At 40.5% G+C, this 17,236-nt stretch overlaps 1 protein-coding gene across 1 annotated transcript; it reads left to right on the forward strand.

The window, feature by feature from the left end:
- Positions 1–1,333: 1,333 nt before the first annotated feature.
- T265_13877 (hypothetical protein) lies at positions 1,334–16,534 on the forward strand (the record flags this gene model as incomplete). The annotated part of the gene is made up of 4 exons (XM_009170945.1): positions 1,334–1,383; positions 2,344–2,426; positions 9,127–9,263; positions 16,469–16,534. Coding segments are annotated over 4 exons (333 nt in total), but the record flags the coding sequence as incomplete, so codon positions are not given.
- Positions 16,535–17,236: the final 702 nt, after the last annotated feature.

Below are 17,236 nucleotides of genomic sequence, written 5' to 3' on the forward strand. Positions count from 1 at the left end.
ATTACCGTCCCCAGAGCAGAGTCAAATTTGCTTGCATGACTGCTGTGTCACACCAGCGGTGAATAGATTCTCACAGAAATACCGACTCACCAAAACGAGGTATTACAGTGATTTGTATGTCATTGCCGCGAAGAATATGAAATTAAGCAGTCATTGGGATTTCTCTTTTTCTGGAAAAAGTGGCGGAAGAGGGGAGATGAAATGCGAAGCAACAGTGCAGCTGGTCGGTTGAATTCTTTATGTTATCTTTGAAAGTAAAAAATCTCTCAAATAATTGTTATTTCTATCCAGCATCTCTCCCTAAACTTGATGTTGCCCAAAGTTACAAAATGCTTTTTGAAGCTGGGATTGGTCTATAGGGCGACCGAATGATCAAAATGGTGTGTACTGGGCCTCAAATTGCCCAGCATTCGCTGTCAGAGCAGTAAAAACAGGCATAGAAAGTGGCGGAACGTCTACCGGCCTGCTGAGGTGATGATAGGTTATGAGCATTCCTTTCTAGTAAGGCTTCTTTTCCAGACGTAAACCAACTGTGTTTGCCATGGTAGATACAAAGATGGCGTGAGAACTTTGTGAGTTAGTTGTCCTACTTTGCGCCTTAATGAAGTAGGATTCACTGCTAGGAATCTTTAGTTCCAAAGTTTACCGAGGTATCTAGTACATGATGAAAATGTCGACAGGCTAAATGTTTTGATCATAGGGCTTCTTAACAGCATCTGGATGAGTTGAAAAGCAACCAAATTCCTTGGTGGGATACCTGAACAACGTTTGCGCAGCTTCCGTTGTTCCATACCCACTGACGGTAAGTGTTCTTCTTTTGAAAACGTCTGCCCCAAATGTTCTATTTAATGCGATTGTAGTATGATTACTCAGTGAAAATTTCTAGATATATCATAATCTTCACAGAATAGTGTTCTTATTAGAGCGCTTTACCATCGTTTTATCGCTCATTAGGAGTCTCTAATAAAGCAATTTATCTTTGTGATTTCACCGTATGGTGCGGCTTTTGCAAGCATTTGGAAGTGGAACATGCGGGAAGACATTTCACATGAACCAGAAAAGCATGGTTTTGGAGTGCTTTGAGCAAATTGTAAAAAGGGGTAACAACTGACACCGCTGATGCTTAATACTATCATCCCACACATTTGTTTCTACTGAACGACTCTCCTTATGCTTTAGTGCAACTAAGTCAAATTACAATGCAATTAGTTGGTTCCTGGCTACTCGTTTTACAATTGGTGTACTCAAATTTCGCGAACTATTGAAGAACAACTACTAACACGGGACCACTCCCTGGTTGTTTGGTGATACTTATTCTATCATCTCGTTTCAGTCATCTGAATGCCGATGTGGAACCACAGCGACTAACGGTACCGAATGGTCGTAAGTTCCAATTCACTTCCGACGAGAATGGTTCAGGATGTTAGCAAAGATTTGGCTAGGTACTGAGCATGGTTGTTGTTTTTGCAAATACGTAATAAAGCAATTTTCATCAAATCATAAACGCCATTGTTCGGTATCAGTGCCAGTATCTGAGTAGTATGTTTGGAAACACATGCACCGCTTCACGTATTCAAAGACTACCAACTAAGCTTACCACCATTCCAGGTTTTCATAGAACAAGCTGCTAAGTTGCAAGTATCCAAAACAGTTAGTTAGTCTTCTGAGATATTAAGCAAATACCTTTAGTTATATTTTAATGAAAGGCGCCCAACCACAAGTGCACACATTTCAGTGGGAGCCCTGTAAAATAACCAATGGAGGAGGCATTTATAGTTGTTTGGAAGACACAAATCAGGATGGGTGCTTAGAATAGGCGTGGCAAGCCAAGCGCTCGTGGAGGAGTTGCGATCAGCGTTGTACTGTACTCCCGTTAACTGTATCTCTCTCTTTCAAACAACTTCGCGACATTGTCTGACTTCACATGCTCCATGAGGGAACCTTTCACAATAGAAACCAGAATATATGGGGAATGCAATCGTTTTAGCAAACGGACATTAATTGAGATAGAAGAAAAAAGACTGCGACTCTGAGTATAAGTTCAACAATAAGAACAAGTGGTCATGCTGTTTACGATTTGAGTTGAGCGTTACGGAGTTAAACGGGAGTCCCAAAGCAATGAGTTTACAAAGTATTGCAAAAGACTTCGCCTTTATATGTTATTTGTCTGAATTGTAGCTAGCATATTTTGGTTGAAGCTTCAAGATTTGTCCTGCTATTTTACTAACGCTACAAAAGTGTGCTTCTAGAACAATACGTGAATCCTTTCATCTCAAGTTTTTGTCACGTTCATCACAATTTCACGTCTCCCCTCGTCGAATATTATTATTCTGTTCACTTTAGACATTGATAAAAAAGTCGAATCTCCAAAGAAGACGGACAATATCAAGGGGAATTTACAATGCAGTAAACTATGTGAAGATAAAGTAGGTGATTCAGATCATTTGCAGCTTGATTTGCTGCCGACGTTTTTCTGCAGTTGATTTGTATATTTCGTTAATTCATCTTTTTCTATGCGCCACTCACTGTAATTTATCGAACTATAACGATTTATTACACCCTAATGCCATTTTATAACAAACAATGCTAGAGAGCAGTTACGTCGGTCATTACATCAAAAATGCTTCTTGGTTGGAGGTTAGGCTCATGGAAGAACACTGGTAAGACAAAACTGAGAAAGTGTTGCTTTTTCCTGAGCATACAGTGTACAAGAAAAGAGGACTGTGTTTACAGGCAAGTAGAACAAACCACTAGTTGATAAACCTATGGTTTCGTAAGAAGGAATTTCTTTCTATAAGCTGTGGTGATCAGGTCTCTAGCTCATTGTTCCGTGATTTTGCTTAAAAACCTTATCCAACAGCTACCCAAAAGATGTGTCTACTTGAGCTATCAGTAGCTTTATTTTTGGCCGAGTCAAAATTTCGCTCTTGATCGCAGGTGGTAAGCAGCTGGGTGGAGAACGCTTGTTATGGGACACCTTTGTGAAACCGAGTGGTACGGTCAGCTGAGTGTAGGTGTAGCCCCTTTGGTTGCTCTGTTTGGGGCTAAATTGGGAGACCGGGCACGTGGACGAAATTGTCGATCTTGTTTATTCTGCTTGTTTGTCAGTCCGTGGGGTTCATAACACAACGAGTATTCTCACTATGAAACTTTTGATTCAAAATTCACTGCTTTTAAGGCGGCCATTAGATGATTTTCTTGTAAAAAACACCTCGTAACCCAAACTGTCTATATATCCAACGTGTTCCTTAGAAAAAGTTTGCAGTTGAGAAAGAGGTTGCCGGAATCACAAGAAACTCAAAAATCAGTTGTCTTGTTTGAAGAAGAGAAACTTTGAGAATAAGTGCATTCAACTGGATAGGATTTATTGGTTGTTACACAGATGGCTTTTAATCTTTTCGCCGAGCTATGCATTTGAAGTAAACACGTTTTGCCACCGAATAAGAATAAATCATAAGTTTTGGCGACAGTTTCTCCTCCTATGGCGACAAACCTTATGCAGGTTGATTGCCGAACTAGGGGGACAGACCAATGAAAACACTGGGGCTGCTAATGTTTCGACACGTTGCCAGGTTGGGCTTTGCGTGACACCTTTTGCCAAGAGCAAAGTGACTGGAGTCTTGAGTCGACGAATGGACTAGGAATCGCATGTTTTCCGCCAAGATGTGTTTAACGTCTAACAAGCTGTTTGAGTGGTCAAAGTGAGGCAAATGCTTTGTTCGAAAAGGAGGGAAACTAGGGTTTTGGGGAGGCTCAGATACCAGAAAGTCCAGTTAGTAGCTCTGTACTACAACAGTCAAACGCGTAAGACTGGTCAACATTGCGACCACCCCTTAGTCTCACATTATCACAGCTATTCCATATTGACCACGCTAAGGGATGAAAATTCAGCAGGGTGGTTTTCTCGATTTGCAAATGCTTTTACCATTATGTTTTATGCTCGACTACTTCTGACCTATTGTTGCCCCTCTAAACTTGTGAAAACAAAAAGTAACTAAAAAGCAAAAATGTATTATAGGAGCCTCAACTGGAACAAGAGAACCGAAGGCTCTGCAGTGTCTGTGGGATACACGTTCCGCTCAACAAATGCCTTGAGATGCCTAGTGGTGTGATCCATCGAGAATGCTTCAAATGCAAACGTTGCGGTACATTTCTCGAGTAAGTTGGTTTTGTATGGTCAATAATTAACAGGTGGTTATACTAGGGCTCTATCACTCAACCATAAAGGTTCACGTATAAAGATCTTGGCTGCTTGTTTTTTAATAATATATGGCATGAAACAGTTGCTTAATGGCCAGTGCCGGGAAGTTGTCGCTGCCTGGTAGCCCGCAACGTCTTTCAGAGATATTTCGATATCCACTGCACCGCCAACTTATATATCTTCTCTTCGAGTATCCGAGCTGATTTAGTGCACATTATGTCGAAAAAGTAAAATCAAAATGCAAAGTGTTTAATTGTTGTACTCCCAAGTTCTTTGGACTCCCATTTTACGACTTCCCTATTAGCATTTTCTCAGTGCTTTGTTCCCACACTTTGATGTTTTTAATGTGCTTCGGTCAAGTAGAGGAACAATTGTTGGTTTTTGAAGGACAACCATGAAATTAGTGCACTTTAAATGCCTGAACACAGCTTGCTTGAATTCAGGCTGATTACGTCCCGACCAAATTTCCATGTTTCCTACTTCGAAAAACATTCCCACCGAAATTATGCAGCTTCAGATATGTCTAATTTTTGTACAGCTTACAATAAATTTTATGCATCACTTAATCATTACAACTGCAAGTAGGCTGTAGATAACTATCACTGACCAGAAGAAAGGCAACCTTGAAAAATTGTCATCCCCAAACCTTTTGGATTCTTACTTACATCCATCCAGCTTCAAGATTACACTTCAGGTCAGACTTCTCAGAACATTTAAAGGTTCGGATGTGCTAAATCGTTCCATTACTTTTCTTTACATTTCGCCTCCATCAATCAGAACGAGGGGGATTCTGATAGCTAAGGTTGACTGGCCTATTCTGTCTACTCTGAATTAAGAAATTCTCTAACTGATGCTTTCTAATTTAGCACAAGCATTTACAAGTTCGTGGAAAATACTCCACCTTTTTTTACACTTAGGAGTAAATTTTATCCTAATGTAAACAAATAGACTATCTATGCAATCCCCATTTCGATGGTATCCAGGGTAGTTTCATAATCTTCGGGCTGGAATCTTTGCTGATCATCATTTGAGATTCGGGCATTTTTGGCTATCTGATCTTGATTCGTTGAGTGAAACCGGTACGGTTTTAAACTATAGACTGACGGCTTTTAATGGAGTTTGTGAATCACTTTTATCCCTTATTCTTTGCAACTTAAATCAGCAATTCCGTCACCTCTGGGATTCACCTGCTGCCATAAAATAGCCCCAAGACCTCTCTAGCAGTTATATCTCTCAAATTTTGCATTCATATGTATGTGCGGTGGTTAGCGCTGAATGCGCTTCTTTCCTTCCACAGTAAGTTAATATCTAATTGCCTTGCTTGCATCTTCTTTCAGAGCTCTTTATGTGATTCAACAATGCTTCTAATTTCGTTCGTTGTCACGGTTGGGTTGGCATTTTACTGCAGCATCAAACATGCAAATTCTCCTCTGGGATGTGCCTCTGACGAAGTTGGCATTTATTTTTGGCCCCGGAGATATATTATATTGACTCAGATCCTCAACTCTACAAGTCTCTTGCTCACTGCACACTAAGATGCTGTTGTATATCAGAATATGTGCTTTGTATACGTCTGTGCTCACAAACAGTGAGCCTTAAACAAGATATGCGTTTCCAACATTCGATATACTTAGCGAGTACATAGAGGGTTTCAAACCGTAGACCATAATCACTATACAAATGACTTAAGAGACTTTATCTGAGGGAGAAATAATAGAATTTCCTGGATTTCCAGCTGAAGTTTAATGAGCTGACATATGAGATTCCACTCGAGTTGTCCCGTGAAAATACTCGAAGAACTGAAGATGACCGTTGAATTATTGTTGTGGTGCTGGACTCTTTTATGTGGTACAGCTTATGTTGTGATACATACAGTAACAGCGTTAAGGTATAGGGAAAGTTCGGAAATGTTAGGAATTGAAAATTTTACATCTTCAGTGCTGGGTAGTACAATTTTCAGGTTGTTTGCCAACAACAAATTTGTATTAGTGTATTTAACACTCACCGCACGAACAGGATGCTTTTAACAATGCGGAATCCAGGTTGGAGTCTAAACGAAGTATTATGGGTCTGGCAACGGTTTCATTTCTGGAAAATGCGTGTCTTATACTCAGGGGTTTTATAAGGCGGATGTTGCAAAAAATAAATTCTCTTTGCCTTGGGTTTTACAATCTCAATTTGTATTGACAAAGCAGTCCAAATCACGCATTCCAGATATGTTTCCGTGACTCAAAATTTTACACACACTTGATGTTTTCTATATTCATTCTCCACGGCAGTATTACGCAACAAATAATGATCCATTCCTAGAGAAACCCACAAACGCTAAGCGCACCCATGTTTGTTTGCTTTTTTCCAGTTCTTTTCTGATTGTTTTGTGACACAGAAAAGCGAACGCCCAATCAGCAGTGCTGTTTGGGCAATATGCAGTTTTAAACCAATCAGAACCACATAACAAAGGCATCCAGCATGTGATCTCTTACGTGGGATCCAGATTTTCCTTGTTATTTCACTTTTTTCTGTGTATCTAGTTAAATGGTAGCCGCGTTTTCTCATTGGAACTGAGTTACGTGTGCCAAAAGTTGTGTGACTTTTTTGCTGATCCGGATGTTTATCTTCTAGCATACATACCTTTCGGTTGAAATCCGGCGAACTTTACTGCGAAGATAACTGTCCCAAAAATCCTGAAGGTGAGGGCACATTTCATCAACTATTTTGCTGTGCACCCCTTTACATTCCGCACACTGGCAATCATATAGTTCTTTGGTCACTGGTACTGACGTATGATGGAACTATTTGAATTCACTAAACCCAAAGGATGAAGCAACAAGCTAGATTTCCGAAATTATAGAAAATGCCCCATTTTTGATTCTAGTGTATCGTTAACGTTGAGATACTTATTTAAGCGCTGCGACTAAGCTAGCGATTTCTCACTTTTACGCTGATGATGACAAATGTACTTATCTGGCGTCACTCATGCAGCTGAACTTAAGTAAAATATCTAAAAAACATCACAGATAAAAATGTTTTGGAAAAATCTGTGGGAGCCTAGAGCAAGAAAAGTTCATGACCTTTGTGGAATATCGAGGTTTCTGTGTGTTCTACCTTGTGAGTAAGCCTGGTTCTACCGTGGGTCACATATATTTGTCTTCCGGACAGCCACTACCGTTATCTGGTTCAAAGCAGCAGAAAGAAAACTTTGAGTAGTTTAATCAACCTAAAACAAGAGAGATTCTGATAAGTAGAGCTGACCTGGAGGCGGAAAGCACTCAATTATTCGTTCTGTTTTCGAGGTTCCTAAAGAGGTCTCTAATTAAGCCTTCATAACCAGGCCATGCACTTGTAACAAGTCCAACTTATATCAACATCGAGATTTCATGACCACGTTAAAATGTCTGAGGTAAATGGAGAGCGACCATCCTTGAGTTGCATATGCAGGCTTGCAGGAATTTCTCATCCAAAGGGAAATTACAATGACAACAAAAGCCTACCTACTTCGGTTTGCAGCTATACAGCAGAGCATATTCTCTTCGTTTCAATTAGCTAAGTCTGCAGCATGCATTATTGTTATCCAGTGCTTATCCTGGTTCCATAAGGCAGCATAAGCTTGGAGCAGTTGTCCAATTTAGGTTACATTCAAAGTGCCACTGCATAAATGAACAACTTTCATCGGTAATCGGTCTCTCAATTGAGCCTTACTCTTGGTTTCGACACCATTTTGAAAGACATCATCAGCACACTGACAATGTCCTTTCGACATTTGAGGAAGAATTTAAAAATGAAGCACTGCATCCGACACACTGGCAAAGATTCGCAAATCAACTCAGTTACCGATTTTTTGACATGATCGGGAATCTTTTGGTGACTTTGCACGTAGTGTTTCTGCTTGTACGAGGTAAAAATATTGTTATTTTCCTTGATACCACACGAGCATTCTAGTTCACTGCGTTTCCGAGTACATTTGGTTCTATGGATTTCGCTTCACCTCTCCAGCGTTTCAACCCAATGGAACACTTTCAATCGACTCGCTTCAAAACTATCCATTCCTGAAGTTTGTTCCGGTAAACCAGCCTTTTCTCAGTGAGGTGCGTATTTGTCGTTATTGCCATTTCCTTTGTGCGCTTTCGGATTCGTCACTTTAAGACGCGAAGTACGTATCCTCAACATTCCATTAAGTTTGACACCCATCTTTCCAAAATCTAGGCTACGTGAAAGTCCAATTAATGGATCTGTAAGCGTCAGCACGTGTTCGTATTTTGTGTAGCTTCCGCGACGAAATGTCCGTTTTCAGGGTCAATGCATTCTCTTTGAGTAGGTTACACAAACAAACGCAACAGTTTGAACAAGGAGACCGGCTGAACAAAAAACATCAGTTCTACTCTAACTAAAGTCCTTTTTCAGTAATCGAGACGAATGCAGTCAAGATTGTGTCATCACCTGTTCATCCTTGTTCATGTGACGATCACGTCAGGCGTTTTATACTTGTAGGGGACAAACCATGATTCAGACGATATTCAGAAGAGTAAATTCGCATCGCTACGGAATACTTAGCAAAGTGCTTATTCGTTAATTTCTTGGATGGATTTTATGTTTTTTCGACTTGCTCATTTCACAGGCCTAACATTCGAATACATGCGCACATGTATACTGTCACCATTAAAGAAGCCGCTTTCGATTGACCGTCACCGGGCTCCAACTTCATCTATACAGAGAGTTCGGTCACACTGACAGTGCCTACAAACCTCGTTGTTACTCTGTTAATTTTCTTAAGTCTGAAGTTAATTGCCTCTGTTTGCTCCAGCACGACGAAAATCAGTATGCTGCAATTTATTACTCGATATGTGTGACACCTGGAAAACTACGCTCACGGATGCGCAATGGAACGCTAATTCTCCAGTTTTATTGTTTCTGGTTTCATTTCTCAGGTAGTTCAACCGATGAACGGAACCTACAATTGCAAACGATGTCGGAAAGCTTGTTTACCTCACGAACTGGTCGAGCGTGCTGGCAGTTTTTATCACCGTAACTGTGTCCGTTGTGCTGTATGTAATCAACTGGTCAGGTGAGTTACATGATTCTATAAAACTGGCGTAATTTGTGCTGAGTCGCTTTTCCACTGGAAAAGAGCTTGATGCACGCAACAAGCAGCATGGGGTGGTGGGTAAAACCTGGCCAAAGATATACTGAATTAAGAAAACGTTCTGAAATACTTTGGACCATCCATTCACTTTAATCGAGTCTACATGGGGTTTCATTTCTAGAGTCGAGTATGTACATTTGATTCAGAGAAAATGTGGTGTCAAATGACAATATGATGCACCACAGTGAAAGTCCCTCTGGAACAAGGCCACTGGTCTGAAGATCCCACAAGAGTCATCCAGGGCCTGCTGTGTCAGTCTGTTAAGAATTGCGGTTCTAATGGAACATTTAAGAGAAAAAGACCCAGAAGCTTCTCTAAACGATTTTTTTTGGTGCGTAGAATCCACCTTGTCCTGCGAACATTACTTCTAGTTTGATACTTCTAGTTTGACACACGACTCTGCAGTGATTCAGCACGTCTTCACTGCTTAGTTCGGAACAAGGTAAAAATAACAGTTCCCTAAAAGCTTGTTGCTTTATATTAAATTTGTTGTCAACGGATAATTGTTCATATTCACACCACCCTCGTTTGAACGGTCGTTCTCCTGTTCTGGCGTAATTATTCTGGTGAGTCCACACCAAAGGGAGGCAATGGAGTCGAGTTTCGCTCTTATCAGAATTCACCAGCTTTGTATACCCAATCTCTTTGCCGGACGTCTGACACGCGGGGTGAGCGTGTTAACACTACTCCACCAAAGCACGTTGGACGCATCTGAATTTTCACATCTGAACAGTCGAACGTGTTCACGCTTGAGCGATTGTGATTGGTTTGCCCGACCCATCTAAAGACGACCCAGTAACTGTTATTACGCCAAAACAGGAGGACGACGTTTGAACCAAGAGTGGTGGGAATATGAACAAAATGCACATCCCGCAAATCCCACAACTGAAAACAACTGATTATTGTCGGTCAGCTAGGATTGCGGCATCCCTTGACATGTGGACACAAGCTTTTCAAGTTGGTCATAATGGTACCTGCTTACCGGAAGTCTCACTCTAAATATCCATGCATAACATTCACTGTTAGCTTCATCCTGGTTTACGCCACGGTCACATGCACAAACTGTGACCTCTCGACAGATCCCTTTTATAGATTACGTCACGATCCAGTCCGAAGGTTTTTTTCAGCAAGATAAACAGGTCAATCAGATTAAAACATTCGTTGGAACATTTGTGTGATGTCCAAATGTTTGGGCAACTCAGAAGAATGTGGATAACGGTGCTTTCAGGATTTTTTGTCCGGATGCTACCCATGTACAGGTGGAGTCCGGATGGAAAAAGCAGAACTCATGCCACAAATTAGCACCTTGTGGGCTAGTTGTTTTGGAACTTTCGCTGTATAGTAGAAATTACGACTTCTAACAAGCGATGTTGAGAGTTTTGAACAATCACCGAGTTACTGAGACACAATCTATAGGTATCATGTGCATAATTTGTTGTCAGGACAGCGCGAGATTCCAGAGGGACTCCATGCTTTTCGGCTATTTCTGAGTGAAGTCAGTAAACAAAAAAAATTGCAATCTACCACAGATTTTGTGGATATATGCAACGACTCGTCTGGTTTAAATACGTAATGGTATTATCTACAATTGTTCCCTTTTGCTGATCCTGTCCTAATTTTTTTACTGATTTATTGCTTGATGCCATGATTTATAGCATATCAGATCGATGGTGGATCAACGGAACTCCTCATTGTGAAAAGCATTTTATGCAGAGATATCACAACGATGGTAAGCATTTGCTGGATAATTTCACATTCCGGTACTTTAATTTTAGATGCTGATCCCCATAAATAACTGAGCGGCTTTCAATGGGTAGACTGGAAACCACCTTGATTTAAAATTTAGATATACCAGTTGCGCAGTTGACAAATAAATCATCAGGTATACTCTTTCACTTTGTAGTCAAATACTGATGATTTTTACGGCGGATAAATTCAGTAGTGGTGTCAAAGGTGGCTTGAAGATTTCACTCAGTAACGTCTTTCGTTAGGTCGAAAATGGAATTAATCACTGCCGGTCGGATTTCAAAATGTTGGATCAAACTTACTGAAATGTCTTTTTGGAAAACTGATCTATTATCTGTTGTAGTGCAGTGTAATGTCCGAGTGTGGTCAGGAAGCTCGATTGCTATTGCAGAATTCGGCTGGCATAGTTTTACGATTTTGTGGATAGAACATCTATCTTGAGACTGACAGCCCCAACGCATACACCATTTGGGATAAATTACCATGCTGACGAATACATACTGTTATTCTCGTCAATGCTACCAAGGAAAAAAACGGCTGAATTTGTCAGCCCCAAGATGACAGGAAAAAACCAGACAAGAAAGACATTCGGTGGTTATTTAAATTAACGTCGTCCAGATTCTATGCTATCCGCATCACAATTCAAGTTAGTACCATCTTCAGCTCTATTAGATGCATTTATTCATTCGCTAGAGCAGTAATAGTTTCCTCCAAATGATTTCACTGACTTGTTGACTTGGACGCAAGTGATAAGGGCGAAAGTCGATAATCTCAGGCCGGAACTCAAAGCTGTTTACACTATTGCCTAATTGAATTAACCTCAACACCAAACAGAACATACGAAGCATCACAATAGTGTCCTGTACTCCGGCTGTTCAAGAAACTTTCAAACTCTTCAAATTAACAATAATCTCGGAATGGTCGAGAACGGCAGATCGAAAACGAACAACGAGTCTCCAAAATATCCAGCGACAACGTCACGTCTGCTTGAAGGAATTGAGAGAAATCTATGTACCCACCTACCAAGTAAACAACAAAGGGACAGGAGAATAGGGACGGAGTTGTCGTTAGCTGAATTGTCCCGCGGAACAAATTATTTAACCAGAATCTTGCGACGCTCGGATCTGTCACATGTGGTCGAACCAAGCGCAAGTTTATCCAGGTGGGCAGTTTCATAGATTCTTTGGATACAGCAACTTCCGCAACCGTCTTTCTCGTTATTAGAAATGTAAGATTATCAACCGTTCTTGTAGACTTCAGCATTTCAAACACGCAAAACACAGTCCATCTTAGAATGCGTATCTGTACCGGCTCAGATGGACTTAGAAAGTTGTGACACGGTGAATACACCCTTTCATACAAGATGTATTATACCTCAGTTTGTCACAGCCGATATCATGCATTCACACACAACTTTGTGACAGTGCGTTATTAAAGTTCTCCGAGCTGTTGTCTGCACGCATCAACGTCCAGGGATCACTAATCAACCTATCGAAACTAGACCGTCGTCACAATTATAATCCCACTGACCTTATAGCACTGACGTAGATACCCTTAACACATCAAATCACTGATCAACACCTACCACTTTCCGGTATACGTATCCCGCGAAAGCACAGACTAATTAGACTTGCAAGCTTATTTTAGCCTATTTTACCCGGCGATAACTAGTATCTTGCCCCATCCAAAATGTTCTCTGGTGCCATCTGGAACTCAGAAATATATTGTTTGATTGGTGGTTGTGATCGAACGACCACCGATTCCTACGCTTGTAGCAGAATAATGCCTTCCAGAAGTAATGGAATTTATAGTTTTCATATGTTCATCCGATATCTCAATAACAATTTATCTTAATATACCAGCCCTCTATGATTATGCAAAAGGGCCCTGTGGTGGTGGTGGTGCACTTTTAAGGTCATCTATACTACTTTTTTGCATAGCCACATAAGAACCCAAGCTTCGTCATACCAGACAACAGCCTCATTTTCTAATGCCGACTAAAGAAGTGGTCTGCGGCCGCTCAGTGGACACCAGTTCCCGTCTACTAGTTTGTTTTCAACAAATCCTTTATTTCAAAACCCCCATCCTGAGAAAATAATCTTTGCAGCTAATTACAACCACTAATAAACTAACTTACCTGGGTCCGCGTAATAAACGCACCGTTATCTCACTATTGTCCACTCAGTGTGGGAGCACTTTAAAAAAACTAGGGGCATGAAACTCGAGGCACAAAAACGAAGCAAATCCAGAGTACGAAAACACGTTTGTCTTTTTTCGCTAGAGGCATCACATCACGGAAGGAACTAGTTGAAAGGAACTTGTGCCATAAATATAAACTTCTCTATCAGTACCGCATTATCATTTACATCAGCAGAGACACAAGATAGTTCTACTATGCACTATTGAAAACTGGAAACCAAGAAGACAGATATAATCATTGTATTTGTCATATGGTGTTTCCTTTGTCGCGTAGGGTCTAATATGCAACAAGTATAGATTTCGTCCCTTCTTGACCCTTAAATTCCTTGCTTGCTATCGCCACATGAATAAGCAACAAACGGTAGACTCTGGAGCCAAAACATATGCACCAGGGTTGACAGGATCCATCTAAACGTTACGTTTACATATGAACCCGACCTTCACATATGTTGCTTAACTACTTCGCTTTTGGCGCGATAAAAGAGACGTACATGTTCAGTGACGAACTGGTGCTGCAAATTCGCAACAAAAAGGTGGGAGGTTGGCAGCCGAGAAACATATTTGCCCATAAGTTCACAATCACTGACATCCAAAGCTATGAGGGTTCGGGCTAGAATAAAACTCCTGTTTTGCTTAAAAGACTTCAATTACTACAGAGTGGAAAGAGTGAAAGATTTCGAAATGTTTACGCCTTGAAAAATTCGTTAATTGTAAGTGGCTCCTCAGAATTTAGCTGCTGCTTCTTGGTTTCTCAGAAGCCTTTTACAAGTTGGAGTGCTGAATCCCGAATATTAGTTTTGGCCGCCGTGGTGTTCGTAGTCAACTGCCAGCATTGTTCAGGAATTTGAAGCACTTTGTCTTCTGGGGACCGCGATGCTGTCTGTAATCAGTGGATATTGTACGTTTCAGGAAAAGACAGCGACAGACCAGCTACAGTCCAATGATAAAGATATTCTTTTATCAAAGGATGTCTACATTATTCAGTCAACGTGAATGGCCCCAAATAATGACTGCCCGGTAGATCAACCCAGAAGTAAACTATTCTTCAGAATAGGATATCAGCTGAAATGAGTGAAAAGCGTTTCCGTGTAGGGTCAAAAAGTGTATGCTGCTGATAGTTTCGGTATCCTGAAGAAAGTGCAATTGAAAGAGCCCTTAAAATATTTAAATAGAATAAATCTCTTTTAGGAGGTATTTTTTGCCAGGGACAATGGGGCCTGAAAGTATAGGTAGTAGTCACAGAGAGAAAGAAGTTTTTAGACATAAATATAGACAACTAACAGTAAGTCAAAGGCAAAAACTTCCTATGCCAATCTTGTCCATTTCCAGCCAGATAATAAAAAATGGTTAGTATAAAGTTTGCAATTTAACAGTATCTTGTTTCCCTAATTATCCCGAATTAGAGGTTTGAAAAAGTTTTTTTGGTTGAATCATCTATTCCGTATAAACACTGCAGGTATTGGTGGTGTGATATGATTATGTATACAAAAAAAACTGATGCTGGTCTAAAAAGCGGCGTGTTTAGAGGGCGTAGAAATGCGCGTTGATAATGTTTTACCTAATATATTCTCTGGTAAGCAAATGGACTGGGTGTTCAATGATGAGAGGATAGAAAATCTACTTGGCATACAGTTGTGTCTGATGAAACCATGAAGACCTGGATAGAATGAAACATGGGCCTATAAATTTACAGTAAATATTGGATACAGAAGTCCTTAACAAGCATAGTTGTTTCCATTGCCCCATTTGCGATCTAGTTTTAGTCACATTACTACAACTTATTTTCCGGCAGCAGTCTTCATCAGTTTTAACTTTGCAAGTAGTTTGCACAACGTTTGCTAAGTTTCTGTTAGAAAACCGTAGCTCTTGACTGGTTTACAACAGCCGTTGCTAGCAAAATAGGAATGAGTCCATATTACATGGTGAAGGAGATTTTTCGTTCGGGGAATGCATTCGTCAATAGCATCTACGATGCATCACCCACATGCCTTGCATATCACTGTTTTAACTTCCAAGGATCCTATTGTTTTTTAATAAATTCAAAATGACGTTGGTGAAGGGACAGCTGACGCTATCCTTGGCTATCAGTCCAGGAGAAATTTTGAAAAATGTGTATCAAATATGGTCGCTTTCTGCCGACATCAAACCCACACAATCCACCTTGCGTTTTTCTGAAATGATGCGGTGTATGATTGTGAAACGAGTCAATGATAGTCCGGGTGCAGCTTTGCATTTACTTTGTCCACTCAGGCAAGTGGGTCTTGGATGCATGCCGTGGAGGAAATGTTGATATTTACTTTAACTAGAAAGCAGCCAGAGCAACTCACTTTTTAAGGGGAGTACAAACTGCGATTCAGCCGTAATGTATTTTCTGTTTATCCTTCTGCGATTCCCTCCATTTCAGCGTTAAAAGCCAAAGCCTATATGCATGCAACCCGCCATCCCGTTTTTGTACGCAATTCAAAACCGATAATCGGAGTAAGTGTTGACATTTGTCGCTCCATTTTGTATTGCTGTTTAGTTTTTGTCATGTGAACTAGATCATGTGGACGGCGTGACGTTTGTACTGAAAGTTGTGGACACAAGGAAAATGCTGTATTTATCTCTTAGTGTGGAAGTAACAGGGCTATCTTATGTTACCTGTACAGCCTACTACCGGTACTGTGAAAGGTTAAACAGCAATAAAAGTTGGATTACTCATCAGAGCAATTGTTTATTTGTAGTGTGGAGGGCACACCCGTTTGCTCTATTACTCTTAGCCTCCAAACACCCACAAATAGTCCGAAAACATTAGAAATCGCTAATCAGGATGAGTTTAATTTGTTAGTTATTAGTTAAAAACGTCATCACCGAGTGTCAATTTTGGATTGTTTTAAAATCAATGAGCCGGAGCTTTGGTTGAGCGGGTCCGCGAGTTAAAGCAAACGTCAGCAGTTCGATGTTTCATTTATAGGCTTGAAAAAACTGAAACCGCTCGGCACCGTTTCTCATCAAAAATTTTACGGTTATATTAACACCACATGTGGTAGATATTTTATGTGATTCTCCGGATAACATAGAGATAAATTGGTACAGAAAGCTACGTACAGTGAAGGTAAACTTCACCAGTAGAACACCACTTTTTGGAGAAAATTGCTCATAATATATTCATCGATCAGACAAACATTTTCTACTTTGTTTAGGTATCCAAAGACATTCCAAACGAAACGCATTTCAATCCCACCACTGGCAGAGTTGTTACCAGTGCAGGTAAGTAAATGGTCCGTATGCACACTCAAATAAGTTTTGCCAGATAGTGAAGGAATCAAGCGAGGAATCAGGCGGAAGTAGATATGGTATTCTTAATGATACAAAAAACCACTAAGTGTGAAGTCAGCAGCTAGACTGAAGACTTCACAGGATCAATTTAAGTTGGGTGATTGAAGCGTAGCACAGTGGTACTGCCCATTAGATTAAATTGACCAACTAAAGCAGTCAAGTGCAAAATGATGCCATGAATATTAAAGAGGACAGAAACAAAGAATACGGTGCACTGTGAATAAACTGTGAACTATCGAGAAATAAACTTGACTGTTTGATTACCACCTTTAGGCCTCCAGCTGTAAGCGAATAGTCCACAGGCTATTTAGATTAGCTGATGATCCCTCCAAACCTTGATGGAACCGTTTGCTGCGTGAAGTGCTCAACCCCATTTTTACACTAACCACCTAATGAAATCACACTGCGGTCAAAAAATTTGGTGACTACTCACACTTATTAATATTGATTCTGAGTTACACTACAGCCGGTTGGATCAAGTATCACAGCGAAAGTCAACACCTTATTATAACAGACATACCATTATTCCGAATACAACAAGCTGTCGGTGGAACACCGGACAAAGCAGTAAATCACTCTATCGGCCTGTGATATCTATAAAAGCGCTGCAAGTGATGCATCCTTAAGTCCTA

The sequence above is a fragment of the Opisthorchis viverrini genome (genome assembly GCF_000715545.1).
Source record: "Opisthorchis viverrini unplaced genomic scaffold opera_v5_112, whole genome shotgun sequence".
NCBI classification, from domain to species: domain Eukaryota; kingdom Metazoa; phylum Platyhelminthes; class Trematoda; order Opisthorchiida; family Opisthorchiidae; genus Opisthorchis; species Opisthorchis viverrini.